Genomic DNA, 18112 nt, shown 5'->3' with positions numbered 1-18112 from the left:
AGGCCTACCTTCACGCACATCATCCCCGACGGCCTGACCTTCGACCACCCCAACTCTACCCTTCCCCAATTCCAATTCAACCGACGACTGTTGAATTCACCTTCCCCACCTAACCGGCTGTGAATTTTGCTGGATTTGAAGGGTGGAATCGGGGAGATTGGGAGTTTTTGGTGGAATCGGTGAAATCGGTGGACAAAGGGGGTGGAATCAGTGGTCGGGAAGGGGGGGAATCAGGGTTGTTTTGGTTGGGAAGAGGAAGAATCGGGGCTTCTTTGGTCGGGAAGTGGAGGAATCGGGGAGTGTTGGCGTTTTTCGTTGGTGGTTGTTAGCAACGGTGGTCGGGAATCGGGCCTGCTAAGGTGCGATGAGGAGTTTCGAACTGGTGGAGGGGACTAGGGGTTGGCAGCGGTGGTCGGAAAGGGGAGGGGCAGGTTTTGGTGGTGGGGATGGTGACCAGGGTTGTGCGAGGTGGTGGGTTGGGTTGAGTAGTGGTGGTGTTTGGGGAAAGGAGAGAGAAAAGAAAAAAAATTAATTTAAGCAAATTATATAGCAACACGTGGCATTGTTAACCTGTTTATTAGGTTGAATCCGGTTTTGTTTTGTTTAAAGTTAAGACCCCCTAAAGGTCGTAATATTCAAATATAATCCAAAACTTGTATTATTTTAAAAAAAAGGGACCAAAGGTTATAATATTAATAGCAATTTTTCCAAAAAAAAAAAAAAAAAGACATGTATGTATAAGCCAATGTTGTAAGACATGTAGCAATCAACGACGATACAATTCATTTAAAATAATGAAAGTTGTGTGGTACAAATTCTTTGTAAGAAAAAAAAAATTATCTAATCAAAATAAAGCAAAACACGTACGTATAAAATATTTTGTAGCTCGCATGACATACGAATGCCTCGCATGTCACGCGATTTTCTCAACCTTTTACTTTCAGCGCTAGTTAAATTATAAATACCCAGTTTATTCAAGCTTAAACATTAAGCGCTGAGAAGGTGACACGCGAGTACATAACAATTCAATGTTCAATTTTAATTTCTAATTGAATCTCAATTCCAATTCAATTTTGATATCATGGCATGTATATGGGTTAATTAATAAATGTCTTATTAACCCTTAATATATAATATGAAAATCACAAATACCCCATATAAAGAGAGTAGGTAGAAAATCAAATTGTCATTTCCCTATCGACTTTACACCTTTAATAAAAGATGCATGTCAAATTGTCAATTGCCAATTTGTAGGAAAAAAAGCTCTTAAAACGTGATTGGGAAGTACATTTATTGGTGAAAAAACGTGAAACAAATTTTTTTTTAAAAAAACAGCAGCATTAAATTCTAATGACTATTCCAAAAAAAAAAAAAAAAAAAAAAAATTCTAATGAAATCGTCATCAAAAATGAAAGAAATTAACAAATAAATAAGTCACTCCACTTTTATTTCAGAGGGCCGAATGCAACTTGGTCCTCAGCACATGACCCCAAATATATTTGGCCTTAAATATTTGGGCCTCATATGATTACCAACTAATTTCATATCTCTGTACTCACTTTTATGATTCGTGTAAAATTATACATCATGTATTATCAAATTTATTTTACTTTGACCACATAAGTCATAATTTTAAGAATATATCAGAGTAGTACATACATTACTTGAAGTTATTGGTCTAATGTCGATAATTCCTTTATAAATAATACTTCTTACAATATTTATATTAAAAATTTTACCACGCACTTTTATTTATTAATATACAATGGTAATAATTGTCATAACTTTCACCATTATTAAGTCAATTTCAATGTATATTATCAAACTTTTTATCTTTGCTAATATAATGTTGCCCTTGCTAATATAATGTTGCCCTTGATGTTTTGATGATAAAACAAGTCAATGGACTAATGCCTTGATAAGTGTTGTAGTTTGCTTATGTTAAAGTGCAGGGACTAACTCCAGACATAAGGAACAAGAGCTAAAGGATCAGAAGACTAGTAGCAGTGTTCCTGTAAAGGAACTGAAGCTTCGGAGTAGAAGCTGAAGAAAGAAGACTCGGAGCACAGACTTCTTATAGAATTAAAGTCTAAAATATTTTTATGTTTTAGGTTTTATGTAAGTGAGAATAATTAGAAGTTAATGATAAAGTGGAATGCAGTTTTAATTTGTTAACAAGATAGAATTTCTTTTATTGCTAAAAAGTAGGAAAGTTGGTTTTTGAAAATATATTTTCTGATCTTATTTTTATTTAATATCTTTTTATTTCGGAAAAATATCTTTGAATTGGTTAGAAAAACTAACTTCCTAAACTTGCGCAACTAGCTGTTGATTTAGTCTTCACCACTAAACGCTGAAACTGCTCCTAAGAGAATCAAAGTGCCCTGGTTTCTAGGACACGTTTGAAGCTCTAGTAGTAATGGAAAGAAGTGGCGTTGATATGCAGCAGTAGTGGCGAAAGTGGTGGAAGTTGTGGTGTTTTAATCAAGCTATGGTTTCCTATTAATATCGAAGTTATTCTTTAGAAAACTTCACCTTGCTCGATCATATCTTTCTATCTTTCTTGTTTCCTAAAAGAGTCAAGTGTCGCATTCCACTTAAGTTGTTAATTTTCTAAATTACTTTCACTAGAGTTTTATCTTTCAAATGTTGTAATTGGGGTATTGGGAGTTTGAGTGAACTCTAAGAGAAGTCAGTACAGAAAGAGATAGAAGAGAAAAAGAGAAAAGAAGAGTAGCAAGTAGAGGGACTTGCTGCTAGGGAACTCCAAGTTCGTAGAGGAACTTGGAGCTAGATCCTTTAGCTTGTAATAGGTTGTTTGCCCTATTATAGTAAAGAATCTTTCCTATAATCCCAACTGATCGTGGTTTTTCCTCTTGTTAGGGCCAAGAGGTTTTCCACGTAAAATCTCTCTGTGTGATTTCTGAGTTCCTTTAGCTTAGTTTTATTAATTCCGCAAAAAGTTAGCTAAATTCTTCCTTACTACAATTCACCCCCCCCCCCTCTTGTAGTATTCTTCTAAAGTAACATATACTATCAAAAATATATATGATCAAAGTAAGTTTATAAACTATATAAAAAGTTAAAGTGATGAGTCTACTAAGAAACGGAGAAATTAGTTATTTATTATGAGCACAATGTAGTGCTAATTGTTGAAAATAATGCTAAGGAATTAAAGTACTTTACTCCCTCTATCTCTATTTGATAATCACTTTTGGACAATTTTCACAAGAATTAATAAACATGAATAAGAAGTAGCAAAAGTACATTGAAAAAATAAATTTACATTGGGTGTGCAAAAAAGTAGAAGGAGAAAGTAATTAAAATACATGGGAAAGCAAAATTTACATTGAAAAGTTAAATTTGCGCAAATATTTTTACAAATTGGAGAGAATTTTGGTAAAAAATTAATATTAATGGTACTTGAAAAAATCAAATGTGACTATCAAATAGGGACGGAGGGAATATTTGTTTTGGAGAAAAATCCTCTGACCCACATTGGTGGGAAAAGGAAGAATTTACTTGGTTTTTATATGTGTGTTTATACTTTGATGTTTGAAGTGCTTTTCCGATGGTTGTGGGCTAGAAGGGGGCATTCCCACGCAGGCCTCCGTTGTCCGGTCGATTCGTGTTTATGGCATGTACGTGGTGTGATGTGCATTCCTTTAAGGGCCAAGTCGTAACTGACGTTCCAGCTTTTATGAGATTGTTCAGCTAAAAATCCCGTAACAACGTTTGACTCGATTTTTAAAAAACGTTTGTAACTGTCGCTGATTTTTCTCTCCACGATTTTTTCGTGGCTTGGTTCTCTCCATCAGTTACGGTTTCTTCATCTTTTATAAATTGATCTTTTCGTAGCTTTTGAAACACATAGGAACACTTTCTTCTTCTTCCTCTATTCTTCAAATTTTCCTCTAAATAAGTTCTGAGCATACTGTGAGTTCCTAATCTCTCTTTTTGAGTGCACATTAAGAGAGATCGATGTGTTAAATCTTAGGGGGCAACGCCATCTCTGATTGCACCATAGTTGGGGCGAATTTTGCTTCTAAGACAGTGTTCTAAACACGTCACAGCTTTATACATACATTAATCAAATTCGACCTACATTTCTCTCTCTCTCTCTCTCTCTCTCTCTCTCTCTCTCTCTCTCTCTCTCTCTCTCTCTCTCTCTCTCTCTCTCTCTCTCTCTCTCTCTCTCTCTCTCTCTCTCTCTCTCTCTCTCTCTCTCATGCTTTATACATACATATATATATATATATATACACTTATGAATTTTAGAGTATCTCAACCTACACTAATGACATTTATTTTTTTAACCAAAAGAGTATCCTTTAATGACATGGTAGTGGCATCTATTTATACCTGGAAAATGGGTCATTCAGGTTTAGTAAGTTTGGTCGGGTTAATTTTGGGTCAATAAATATTTGGGTCGGGTCAGGTCAATTCGGGTTTTTGGTTTGTTTCAAGTCAATGGTAATTCGAATCAGGTATCGGGTCAACAATTTGGATCGAGTTCAGGTCGGGTTATTTTTGGTCGGGTCAGTTTTCGGGTTCAATTATCGGGTCAAGTTGAGTTCAGGTCGGTTCAATTCGGGTCAAATCAATCTTCGTCTATATGTGTCGATGTAGAAATTTGATCAATAATATATTATAATTATCAATAAGTATAAAGTGTAACAATTGAATATTAATAATATATTCATTAGACAATTCCAACAGTACTATGTACACAAGACTGTATTGTTTCATACGACATTAGATTGGTCAAGATTCAAATTAGATAAAGTGAATAGTGGGGAAAAAAAAAATCAACGCAACACTTAAAAAGAAGAAGCTAAGAGTATAGTAATAATAACAATAACTAGTGTTCTTAATCAAATGGAACTCTTTATGAATTACGAGTACTAAATTAAACGCACATTTCAACAACATTATACACACAATACTATATTATTTAATGTAAGTTAAATTCGATAGGTGTTTACTTGGGTAAAGTAATTAAGCCCTAAATCAGTTAGGTCATTTTGAGTATTTTTTAATTTTGGATCGGGTCATTTTGGGTATAGTTTGGGTCACTTCGGGTTTCGAGTTTGTTCGGGTCAATCAATTCATGTCAAAATCGGGTCGGGTCATTTTGGGTATCGAGTCAATTAGGGTTGGGTCAATTCGGGTATCGAGTCAACTTTGGGCCGGGTTAATTAGGGTTGGGTCCATTCGGGTATCAGGTCAACTCTACTTCGGGTCGGGTATGGGTTGGGTCAGCTTTGTGCTCAGGTCAATTTCGGGTCTACGTTTTTGGGTCACGAGTCAGGCCATTCGGGTCGGGTCAGAATTGTCAGCTCTAATCTACAGTAGTATAGCTACATAGTACCAAGAATTAATAACAAAAGCTTGAATCACAGTACAAGATGTATAAGATTCAAAACATGTTTATTAACAATTTCTCCATCTCATTAAATTTGTCGACAAAAAATTTAAATATTGCAGGAAATATTAGAAAGGAAAATTTATGAGGAAGGACCTTTTAAGAGATCGACTTTGTGAATAAGGACCTTTTAAGACAAAAGTTGTGAGAAAGAACCTTATAAGTTGTGTCAGGTTGTGAAGAAGAATTTTGGTTGGTTTTCCAGTTCGTCAACGCATGACTCCGACATTGACTATCATGTTCCTAGCACATGAAACTTTAGAAAGACTCTTTCACACTTTTTTCCCCATATTTTCCTCCATTTCAAACAATCTCGTGCTACGCACATGAGGGGAAACCTGGGGAAAAGAGTAATTGGAGGTCTTTTTTAAGCGTCATATGTTACGCACGTGAAAATCAACACTAGAATCAGGCGTTGACTAGTCGGAAAATCAAACCAATGTCCCTCTTCACAACCTCACACAATTTATAAGGTCCTTTCTCACAACTTTTGTCTCAAAAGATCCTTATTCACAAAGTCGCTCTCTTAAAAGGTCATTTTTCACAACATGTTTATTAACAATTTCACCTTCTCATTAAATTTCTCGATAAAAAATTTAAACAGTACAAGAAATATTAGAAAATTTCAAGATTTACTTCTTGAAGTTTTTGGACCAACTAAAGAACACAAACAAAACAAGAACGTAACAAATTAAAGATGAGCTTATTTTTTAGTACAAATTGTTGTAGAAAACCCTTCTTCAAATAAATTTAAAACAAGTAATAAATTGAGTTTCCTCCATGAATAATCAACCCTTTCGCGTTAGCGACACCGTGACATTGATGAATACACTCTTTTCCTTAGCCATCGAGACTTGAACAAGTTCGGTATACCTTAAGAATATTTCTTCAATGATGGTTTCTCCGAAATGAAGTATGAGAAAGGGTTCCGCCACTGATCTTACACATTTGACAAAGTCATAATGTACGGCATTTGAAGAGTTTTTGTTGAGATCATTTGCTTCCCAACTTACTTCAGAAACATGATCTTCATTTAGAGTAAATGATCCTTCTTTCTCCACCAAATATCTTAGCTCTGTTGCTGATGGAGTGTAAATAGGGATATTGAATTTATTGAGCTTCTCTTCCTCAATGAAACCCTACATAAGTTTACAAATTATAATTATACCAAGTGTTTCCTTTTCAACAAAAAATATTTCCTTCGTTCTTTTATGTTCTACTCAGTTACCGTAAATAAATAATAATACTCATAATAATTTTCCATCATGTTATACTTATACCATCACTTACTTTTTTTCCTTTATTAACCTTTATTTATTTATTTTTAATTATTTTTAATCATCACACCTTGGTTCTAATTTTTGTGATTTCCCTATTCATTATTTTAAAATGTTTGCACATATCTATATATTAAAATCTCGTTACACCATTTACCTTATACTTGCACTAGTAAAAAAAATGCTTAGTTACAACATTAGCTATGTCTGTTACAATAGGATATTATTTGTAACGGACAACATAATGTTGGTTACGAATACATCTTAGTTGTAACGGAAAACAGAATGTTGGTTACAAATTGTATAAATCTCTTTATCTACACCAAAATCAAACAATAATCGGTCTTTGGTAAGAACCATATATCATCATCATTGAGGGCGGTAGTTAGAACTATAAAGAATAATGATAACTATATCATCTTTCTCATTATTACTTACTCCCTTCATTTTTAAATACTTGTTCCATTTTTATTTTTTGCACTATTCATTTGTCCTACTTTAATTAATGTTTGTGACTTATACATAAGAAAAAATATAGTCTTGTGGGTACTTGTTGGAATCATCTCAATGAATATATTATTAATTAATTTTCAATTGTTAGAATTTATACTTATTGGTAATTAAAGATATTAGTGATCAAAGATTAGCATCGGCATGCGTGTCCAAGAGAAATAGAGCAAATATTTAAAAACGGAGGGAGTATTAGTTATTGTTTATAGTTTTGTCTTAATCATTTGATTCACTCGTTTAGGTTGATAGTCAAAGTTATCCGTCCCTAACTCTTAACTAATATATCTGAACAAATGTACCTAGTCATATTATATTGCTTTCTCATGAAGTGTATATAATCTAGTATACTCATCAATATAATTAAGCTTTTCACCTACCATTCTTTTTTTCATAACTCTATACCAAAACATGTAAATCGAAGGTGCACTAAGATGATAGAGATTGATTGTATGTAGTATTACCTCAATAACCATGTCATTAAGCGCGGTAGCAAGAAGATCAAACATGTTACAAGACTCCTTACTATAAATTTCATTGCTTTTCCTTCCCAATATAGTAAGCACCATCATCCCTCCTTCTATTACTTCTTTGGATCGACAACTTAGAAACATTGAAAAATCCTTTTCAAATTGTTTATAGTAAGCTTCAAGCACATTAGATGGACTTGTTCTTGCTAAGAATATGTTCCCTTTGTTGTCCTCTATCTCATCTGGCACCTGATTCAATCATGCATTGTCAATTTCTACAACTTCAATATTACAAAATTTGATAACAATTAATTAATTAATTAATTAATTATAATAATGCTACTACAGTACACTTAATTATTGTTGTGTTTTATATTGCACAAAGTTTAATTATACAAGTGGGTACTTATTTTTAACTTATTACATTATTCACTATATACTTTATAATCTGTATGATTCCAAGAAAGAGAGAAAATGTGTGAATTATTAGCTTATTTTTTAGGAAAAGAATCTTTATCAAATCTTAAATCTAGCGATTTCTTGATCTATTAAGTTGCTTCCTTAGTGCTTCCTCCTTTCACTTTAGTCGATATATGATATGAAGTATTTTTTTAGACACATTTTTCAATATATTCAATCATCAATCAACTCAACTAAAAGTTTAAACTGATACAGACTTTTATACCATGTTAGTGGACCAATTTAACCAAAAGTTTAAACAGATGGTTGAAGCTCAGGATTATGTTTTATACTTAATTAATGAGCAAAAAATATACGAAGTAAAAAATGATCTTATGCTTCGAAGATAGATTTTACCTGAGATAGCCAATGTAGGCTGTATGAAGAATGGACAAATTGCAAGTGATTACTTGGAAAAAGCCTACCATAAAAAGAGCCAGGAACACCATTCACAAAACAATACCCAAAATCATCTCCTAATTGTTGCTTAAGCTTATCTTCAAAGCATCCCAATGACCTAAAGATGGCGTTAAAATCGTTCCTTGGGAGGTCATTCAAGTAGACTTGATACTCTTGAGGGCCATTTCCGAGCCCTCGATGAGCCTTATCGATGGTTGCTATGAGATCGGACACCACAGTCAAGCTGTTAGCCAAGGAACACCCCAAGTCTGCAATGCCTAAGGTTGTTGGTCGTTTCTTGCAATAGAACTCTTTTATTGCTTTCTCTTTTATATGTTTTGTCAATGATATCACTTGTTTCTGTTGCAAAGAAAATATCCAATCTTAAATTGATTAGTATTAAGTTGATAAAGTTATGAAATTCAATGTTTGTGCATTGTACCTTACAAAGTATAAATGAATTAGTTGGTCTAAATGTGTATTAGAAATTTAGAAATTATGTGTTTATTTGATCATGTACTAATATAACGTGTTGTATATACGACTTTTTTGTGTCTAACTACCATTTATTTTTTTGGAAAATAATTTGACAAGAAAATGATAATAAAAAAAATGAAAAATACACGATTGGTAAATGGTAGTCCTTGTGTTTCATAATAATCGTAATATTTTGATCGGTGAAAATGCTGATGCACAACTTTGACCTTATAATTATATATCACTAAAAAGTACTCGTATAAAACTTGATCTAATGAAATATACATAAAAAGTTAAAATATATTGCATGACAATATATGTTTTTTTTTTATAAATTGATGAAAAATAGAGTCAAAGTAAACATAATATAAATAGAGCAAAAGTCACACAATTGCGATTATTACAAAATAGAGGGAGTAAAACGTAAAAATAATGAACGGTGGTACCTGCATATAGGATGCTTTAGCATAACTGGTATCATCTTGCCCATCTTTCATGTGAAGAACTTGCTCTATCTCAACTTCCATCACCATCTTATCACTCTCTTTCTTTCTTGTTTTGATGTATGTTGTATACTTTTTTTGAAAGAAATGTATGTTGTATACTTTTAGGCTCTTAACTTTGTAGCTTGCTTAGTTTTATGGGTACTTATATAATAGCTAGTGTTAAATTATCAATATTGTATATGCTATATTACAACGTTTTTAGTAGTTAGCATGCATTATTGTTAAATTTTAATATTAAACTGGCCATACGCGTGGAAATACTTTACTTGGGTTCCCATTTAGCAATTTTTATTCTATTGAGTATTTTTTAATTAAGTATTTAGAACGTTTTTTTGTACTTGCCTTCAACATTGAACAGATTATTATATGAAAAAAATTATACAAGTATATTATATGATAAATTATACAAGTATATTTAATTTAGTCTGTCCTTATTGAATACTGTATTTTCTATGTTTAATTTGTTAGTTTGTAATTCAGACCCTTCACTTAATAATACAGAGTAATTTAATATATTCAACTCTTTCTCTCAAAACGCCGTGAAAGTCAAATCGAAACACTTATTTTACTGAGTATTCCGTATTAGTTGATTTAATAGTAAGAATGGTTCTCACAACTATAAAATTATACTAGTAGATTCAATCTATCTCGAAGGCAACTTAAGGGTGAGAATTTCCTTATCGTTTTTCTCATACTCCTAAAAAAACCTTGCTCGCGTATTCAGACCGGGTTGACCAGTGTTAGTTAATCTCAGCGGTAGATCCACCTTAGGACTTAGGAATATGGGTCACAGACAAGTTGACAGTGCTAACACCCTTTCGCAAAATAATTGAGTCTAGTAAATTTTATAATAGAGAAAATCGCATGCATCATGTGTATTAATAATTTAAATAAAAATATGAATATGTTTAATACATAACTTAAATAATAATATCTTTAATAATGTAAAACAAAAAATTATTAAAATTTAATATTTGGAAAATAAACGTTGAGAGGAATCATACAAGACCTAACTGGACTAATGTTTTTGCTTAGAAATAATCACAAAATGAAGGCAAAGTACCTTTAGTGGCAAAAGTTACAACGACTAACTATTTATTCTGAATTGCATCCTTAAGAGGGAAAAAGAATGTCATTATTCATTATCTTGACTACTAGTAATTGTTTTACCTGAACTGCGTGCTTGAGAGGGAAAAAAAAAAAAAAAAAAGAAAAAAAAAAAGAAGACATTTTAACTTCTGCATGTAAACGAGCAACGAAGTCAAGGTACAATCCCAACTTATCTTGCAGCTTCTGAAAAAGAATAGGAAAGATGAATAAGTGCACAAACTGCTTCCTGTCTTTTTTTCATTCTGCATCAAGACCGAACCTTATCGAATGTGAGGAACTAAGCTCAAAGTAGCCAATCGACTAGGGTGGATTCTTAAGCCGATTGAATGTCAAACTTTGAGCATCCCTTTATCTGCCTCCTCAGTTTTCTATCCTCATTCCTGCTGGTATGAACTTCACCAGCTTGAATACGAATTAACTTCTTGCAGTGGTTTGACAGAAACAGCATATGGGGAGTTCCAATCAGCATCAAAGATTTGTTGAAGTTGGGAAACAATGACAGGGTTGTACGTGCCAAAACTGACACCGGCAGTTGCATAGAAATAATCCCATACGAGGTTGCTTGTCCCAATGTGAGCTCTCACATCGCTGACAGCATATTTCCCATGATTCACTCTCGTGTAACCAGGGTACAGGTTCCCTGAACTAGTGCCATTGCTAATAGCTGGCCCAGTTGAATTGTAACCAGGCACCTCGTAGTATTTGATTTCCACTTTGCCCGAGCAGTGATTATATGGTGATGAATGGCACATGACATTAGTGTATAGTAGAGCTTTCAAATAATTATCAGTGTTGTTGATGAAATGTGCCCATCGTGCCACAAGGAGCTGGACTGTTGCCCTCTTTGAGAATACAACCTATCCAATGGAATAATTAGGAAAACTAAGTACTTAACAAATAGACATTAATGAAAAAGGGACCAATGTCTGCTTTAGGAGAAAACATGTAAATGAGCTCATTTTCTAAAAGCACAAGACCCAAAAGTAGTTGTAATATTTTTTCAAGCTTATCTGTCTACCTATTTATTTCAGATCATGATGACAGACCTCATCATTACACCTTGTTACTCCTCCCGTTCCTAGATAATATGCCATGTTTGATGGGAATACTTTAAGAAATTTAGTTGATATTATAACTACCAATCATTACCCAAAAGTCGAAAATATACATCTCCACCACCACTGTTGTTTTTCTTTGAAACTCTTTGTTATGGATATAGCTATGAATATGATGGGAAAGTCCAAAGTTAAAGATAATAGTGGCCTTAATTAAAAACGTGGCCAATTATTTATGCATGGAGGGTTACTGTATTTGCCATTAATTGCTCAGTAACTTCCCCAAAGAGTCAAGATGAAAACCAAAAACTTCTTATATAGCTTTACACCTATTAGGAGGACAGTCAAAATTGAGAAGCAGCGAGGATTATGGCCCTTCACCTAAAAAAAACTCTCTGAGGGTTATGAAGGATAGCTTAAAACATGATACAGCCACAGAAGATGTTTTCCTAAGAATCATACAGCTCTGTTTTGAGGTAAGATATAAAGATGTGGGGGGTGTTATGAAATCAAAGTGAGTGTAAGACCCAGAGATAAAAGATAAACCATGAACTTCTACAATATTCAAGCATCAACGTGAGGAAATACCTCTGATATAGCAGATGAAAGAGCCGACCAGTAAACAGTTTGTTCTGTATATTGAGACTGACCAAGCCAATCCATCGTACTGATCCTAACAACAGCTCCAGTTCCTACAGATTTTATGGTATCTAACCATGCTTGTTCATCTGTCTGGAATCTTCCAAAAGAAAGCTACAGCACAGAAAAATCAATCACCTAGAGATGAGAAGCATTCAGATACAGCAGAAGAAAATACAATAAATGACAATGGAGAAAGAAAAAGGAAAAGATAATTATAGAAATTGGCTTCATTCTTTTCACCTAAAAAAAATCTTATTTGAACTTGTCTAAATTTTAATTTTAGCTGTAAAATGAAATTGGTAATCCTTTCCCCTTATGTTAACTTAAACAATTGACCCTTCATTTCTGGATTATATTGGCCCTTGTCTAAACTTATTTTTCCATATTCTTGGGTTGGAATTAAATAACTAAGGAGACAATAAGTAACACTAAATAGAAGGTGAACAAGGTAAGGTAGTTACCCTCATTTCTAGGAAAATATATACTCAGAGACCAAGGGGGAGGGTGGGCCTGTGTGGAACTATTACCCTTATTTGGAGGGTAGCCATTCCCCCATCCCTCTCCCCTCCCTTAATTACATCACCTCCACAAAACGTTCTTTTAATTTTCACTAATCTCCCTAATTATTCAACCTCAACTCAAGCATGCCCCAAAACTTGTTTCTCAATGTTAAAAGCAAAGCCTAATTAAATTTCCATGTAAGTACTTAATGTTACTAGTTTCAACTTTTTTTAACGGGTAGTATGGCCCCCACCAGAGGGGGGAGAGGCAACTTCGTGTGTGTGAGCCTTAATCTCTCAAACCTCAGGCTAATTCCTTGCTCTTGGTTATTCCAGCTTAGCAAGAAAAAATAATTTTCTATATTCCAAAGTTATCAGAAGTCAGAGGAGTACAAAAAAAGGATGACTGAAATCCAGAATCTCTGATGACAGGCAAAAAACATTCGGAACAAGTCTGCTTAACTAACAAGAAACAAAGAGTTTCAACTTGAACACCCTACCTCGGGAGGAGCAAAAGAGAGATAGCTAGAAGAATGCTGGGGCGTTGAACTGTTGCTGTATCCAGGAGTCTGAAGAGGTAGCTGAAACATATATGGATCAGAGAGCAAAGGGTATCCAGATACATGATTGGTATTAACATAAACATGAGGAAGAGGAGATCTGCAACATTAATATACTTGGATGTTAAATACAACCCCTAAAAAGAAAGCATTGATAAAGCAAGGTTTGTACTAATCCTAAATGAACAAGAAGTGCATCAGTCTGAAGTAAAGTATATACAATTTGCATTTCTAGCAAAGAAGCTGTGTGTAAACCAGAAATTTTGTTTTTAAAAACATACTTGCATCTTTCTTCTTGAACAACAAAATGTGACCAGCAAGGAACTGTTCTATTAATCTGCCATTGTTGATCCCATGTTGTTGTAGTATGTGCTGATGGATTCAGTGAACCAAGCATCCACAAGTTGTTATAGTAAATCTCAACATTCTTGGCGATTTTTGGACAATCAGCAATATAGATACCAGCTTCTTTAACCTATTAAGATTAAAAAACAATGCAATAATTGCATGAAAAATGTGACATAGATGCAAATGTTGGAATGTAGTTTGACAAGGAAGGTTTAAATAAGATATACGATTTATAGAGAGGATACTGTAATGAATTGGCAACTTTGGTAGGGCATAATAGGTAGTACAATATACTTATGGCCTATGCGCGCTAGTGTTGTATGTTGAGGAGGAAGATAAGTGAGTGAGTCAGAGGAGTAATGCTATTAAATAAGAGAAGATTAGACTGGGATTGTTATGGGGAATATTGTGTTGAGTTTTAGTTAGCTCTTTGGAGTAATAAAGCCTTTCGATTTAAATCTATCATCAATTTTCTGTAATTTCCTTAATATCTATCAAAATCTTTATTTCTTTCTTCCTTTAAGTTCAACCAGTTATGCTAATTCATACGAGTAACAAATACCTGTGTGAGTGATTTCCAGTCATTATTGGCAGATCCAATGTATACATTACGTTCATCTGATATCCAAACTTTAGCATGGACTATGCCAGACCCCCACCAATTGCCAAGTAATAGTGTAACATTCTCGACATTTGGTCTTCCTGCCGCTAGGTCAGATGGCTCTTTGGTATAATCAGGATACACGCCTGAGTGCTGCAAAAGCCTATAATGGATTACATATATCAAGGTACCCAAAAAAGAGTTCACTAAAAATGTAATTTGCATTGTTCTACAAGAACAAGGTAAATTAAATCTATACCTGACTTTGACATTGCGGTCAGCAGCATTTTCAATCGCTTTATATACACTAAAACCTTCTTTAGCACCAAATCTATCCATTTCTTCTTCTGAGTACCCATAATCCCCTGAAAGAGGATTATCTGGCCCGGCAACCAATTGCCAGTATTGTGCCATAATATCCAGCTTTTTAGTTGAATTACCAGCCAGCCACCGGGATACATCAGCTGACAAAGTGCATAAAATTTGTTGTTGTAAGCAAAATCAAAGGTCAAAAGTCAAAATTGATCTGCATTCTGGACATCCCTAGATCATTGCAAAATTGAAGACTGGATATGGGTGCTATGCAGCTCACAATTACTTGAGAAAGCGGAATACAATGTGCTACACTGAGCACTGATCATGTATTGCCAACAGTAAGCAATATACTTTATGAAATGCAGTAATCTATACCAAATGTCAATCAACCAAATCAAAGGAAAAACCATCAAGACGTTACTAGTGCTGAAGCTCGCCTCCAAAGCTTCACAATAACAACTAAACTTCGGAGAATCAAAAACGTGTACAGCGAGAACAAAATAAACAGAATAAGATACTTCTATCTGGTAGTCAGCCTAAAAACAAAGTCCTAAAACATAAATGACAGCTGAAAATTCGACACTGAGCATCAGCGATACCCAATTCACTCACCCCCTTCCCTCCTCCAAAAAACAATCAATAATTTGGAAATTGGTATGTAATACATGGTGAACTAGTGGACTAACCGAACAAAACAAGGTAGCAAATCACATTCCTGTACTCGTTTTATGTTACAGAACATACTGCATTCCAACACTAAGCACCCTAGCAAAAAAAGAGCATTATTTTCCAAATTCACAAGCTAGCTGCGCTTGGCAAATTATTCCAAATCAACTTCATTACACACAAAACTCCAATAATAAGCGTAACACTGCCTAAAAAATGCTTTTTTGTCTAATTTCTTTGTTTTTGGTCCAAAGCAAAAGGCTTTAGTTGATATAGGCAAATTCCTCCTTCATTGATCAGACTACTAATAACATGTAGTTCGTATAAAGTATAAACCTTCATTTTTGAGTAATTAGATTGACATTTATCACATCAGCAATTAACTGGGCTTTTCCCTTTGGCAGCAACATACTTTTACACATTCTCATTGGTAACAAATTATATTCAGAAATCTCTTAATTAGCATTAGCTTTATACTTGTTCTCTAATCTAGCAATATATGTGCAATAGTATATTGGTACCAAAGTGAAAAAATTTGCCAATGAGAATGTGCAAAACTAATGCTATAGGCATATTTTCCAAATCAACACAGACAAAAAATTATTTATGACAAAATTAGAAGAAGAAACACAATAAACTAGACCAAGTAAAAGGTTTTGCTATCTATAGTCTCAATGTTTCGGAATTCATAACAAAATCACGTGTCAATCAGTATTTTAAATTTTATACTTAGCCCTAGAATTCATGACAAAATCATGTGTCAATCAGTATTTCAAATTTTATACTTAGCCCTTTAACGCTACATATATCATTATCCGGGGAAAACATTAAAGCATTTAGAAATAATAGAATGATAAGATAAATACCAGTAGAAAGAACACCAGGAACGAGAGAAAGATGAGGCATGTTGGTGGGAATTGATTGAACCAGCCAAGCCTTACACTCTTCCTTCGCCATTGCAGTTGATGAGGAGAGAGAAAATAGGGCTAACAAGAAAACCCCAACTGAAATTAACGCTGAAAACTTCATCTTTTTCAAAATTGAATTCATACCCACTTCAATTCAATGGGTTTTCTCTTCTGGGTTAAGCTCAGATTAACTGGAAATTGAGTTGAAAGCTTGAAAATTGGATTTTGATTGATAAGAGAGAGAATGGGGGAATTTTTTGGGAGAAAATCCAAATATAATATGGATATTCGTTTGAAATTGATGACGAAGGTCCTGAGAAAATTCAATCTACTAGTTGACTAACAGTTGCATATTCCAATTTTCCCGGGTTTAATATGAGTTGAATAAAAAGAAATGGAGTAAAAATAGGAGGAAAATGAACTAGGCTCACTATTTTTTTTTTTTTTTTTTTTATTTTTAAAAAAAAAGAAAGATATGTACGTAGTATAGGATGGTGTTGTTGAGCATGATCCTAAAGTTTACAGATCCACTTTGTTAAGCTTAACCCAATAATAAGCATGGGTTAATAGATAATCAAGTGCTTGTCCACCATGAGAGTTGAAAGTTTGTTTGTGATTAAAAATTAGGAAAGTGAGAAAATTGGAGGCCATGGATCATGAATTTGTAATGGAATTATTAGAATGACCGAAATCAAAGTTATGATAAGAAATGAAGGATTGACATGCGAAACATGTATGAGAAATTAGTAAAAAATAATATGTCATGGTAAAAGACAAACAAAAGCTTGATGTTGCAAATTATTGGTCATATTGATTTTTGAATAATATATATATATATATATATATATATATATATATATATATATATATATATATATATATATATATATATATATATATATATATATATATATATATATGCGGTAAGATGAAAGCAGTAGAATGTACATGATAAAGGAAGAATAAATTTATGACCTAATAAGTTTCTTTGGCAATTAATAGGAATCCTTGATCAGAGATGTTGGTTATCAACTAGTGGAAAGAGAGGGAAATTATCAATTGGTCCTCCATTGGCCTTACTGAAAGGTTTCATTGTTTGCAAAGAGCTAAAGACATGTCCAAGAGTCACTCATTTCCTAAACTCTCATACAGTCATACCAAGCAACTTACACATGAAACATTGCAAAAAGTCAACTTTCATAAAAGTACTGTTGAAATTGAAAGAAGACATTGATGAATTTAATTGTTCTTTATAAGCATTGAATAGAATTTTAGAAAAAAAAAAATAACCAAATGCCTATTAAAATGCATTGAAATTAAAGTAATCATTTTCAAGGCTTACAATTGGAAAAAGAGTTTTGGAGATAGGATTCAAAATCCCCTGATGTAAGCTTCCATAAAATAGCACGTAATTTAGACATGTCATCACACTATTGTTCAAATGAATCATAAAAGAAAATATCTATAAATGTTCACCATTTTAATTGTTTAAACTCTTGTAAGGTGATATTGAAAACATGGAAATGAATCACTTCTAAAATATCAGCAAAATCACCCTTGCAATCATTAGGAGCCACCACCCACCATCTAACCAAAGAGCCATAACAAATTCCAAATCTTTTTCAAGTTCGGTGCAAAATCTCTTAGACCTAAAAAATTAAACCTTGTGTTTACATTGTGAGGTTGACCTAAACTAAGAACAAAGAATCTCGATAAGGATTAATTTGCCTTGTGGAATGAAGACATGCAAGTCTATGATACAATCTACAATTGATTCATATTCAACTAGGATTCTTTCCAACCTAATTAAAGTTATAATCACTATATAAAAATGCTACACATACATTATTAAAGCTATGCATTATTAGTATTACATTGTACCAAAAT

The 18112-nt window shown here is 33.4% G+C and overlaps 2 protein-coding genes across 2 annotated transcripts; both read right to left on the bottom strand.

Annotated features, from left to right (window-relative positions):
- Positions 1 to 5995: 5995 nt before the first annotated feature.
- LOC110722929 (salicylate carboxymethyltransferase-like) lies at positions 5996 to 9650 on the bottom strand. The gene is made up of 4 exons (XM_021902207.1): positions 9461 to 9650; positions 8496 to 8897; positions 7674 to 7928; positions 5996 to 6564 (listed from the first exon to the last, which is right to left on the bottom strand). Exons 1-4 carry the CDS (start codon positions 9545 to 9547, stop codon positions 6214 to 6216), a joined length of 1095 nt encoding a protein of 364 aa, XP_021757899.1. The 5' UTR covers positions 9548 to 9650; the 3' UTR covers positions 5996 to 6213.
- An 813-nt stretch (positions 9651 to 10463) lies between these two features.
- Positions 10464 to 16950, bottom strand: LOC110723074 (phospholipase D Z-like). Its single transcript, XM_021902356.1, has 7 exons — positions 16184 to 16950; positions 14596 to 14800; positions 14298 to 14499; positions 13669 to 13862; positions 13328 to 13487; positions 12274 to 12438; positions 10464 to 11487 (listed from the first exon to the last, which is right to left on the bottom strand). Exons 1-7 carry the CDS (start codon positions 16365 to 16367, stop codon positions 11026 to 11028), a joined length of 1572 nt encoding a protein of 523 aa, XP_021758048.1. The 5' UTR covers positions 16368 to 16950; the 3' UTR covers positions 10464 to 11025.
- Positions 16951 to 18112: the final 1162 nt, after the last annotated feature.

This window comes from Chenopodium quinoa, unplaced genomic scaffold, assembly GCF_001683475.1.
Source record: "Chenopodium quinoa cultivar QQ74 unplaced genomic scaffold, ASM168347v1, whole genome shotgun sequence".
In the NCBI taxonomy this organism is placed as follows: domain Eukaryota; kingdom Viridiplantae; phylum Streptophyta; class Magnoliopsida; order Caryophyllales; family Amaranthaceae; genus Chenopodium; species Chenopodium quinoa.
Note: the sequence above shows the minus strand (reverse complement) of the source record. Positions and strands in the feature narration are given on the sequence as shown.

What these genes read in the sequence shown, in the direction of transcription:
- LOC110722929 (XM_021902207.1), bottom strand. Translation starts at nt 9,547, where the DNA reads ATGGTGATGGAAGTTGAGATAGAGCAAGTTCTTCACATGAAAGATGGG. An exon ending in CTAAAGCATCCTATATGCAG is followed by an intron (nt 8,898 to 9,460) that starts GTACCACCGTTC and finishes TCTTTGCAACAG; the next exon opens with AAACAAGTGATATCATTGAC. An exon ending in GCCTACATTGGCTATCTCAG is followed by an intron (nt 7,929 to 8,495) that starts GTAAAATCTATC and finishes TGATTGAATCAG; the next exon opens with GTGCCAGATGAGATAGAGGA.
- LOC110723074 (XM_021902356.1), bottom strand. Translation starts at nt 16,367, where the DNA reads ATGAATTCAATTTTGAAAAAGATGAAGTTTTCAGCGTTAATTTCAGTT. An exon ending in TCCTGGTGTTCTTTCTACTG is followed by an intron (nt 14,801 to 16,183) that starts GTATTTATCTTA and finishes GCACTTTGTCAG; the next exon opens with CTGATGTATCCCGGTGGCTG. An exon ending in GACCGCAATGTCAAAGTCAG is followed by an intron (nt 14,500 to 14,595) that starts GTATAGATTTAA and finishes AATCCATTATAG; the next exon opens with GCTTTTGCAGCACTCAGGCG.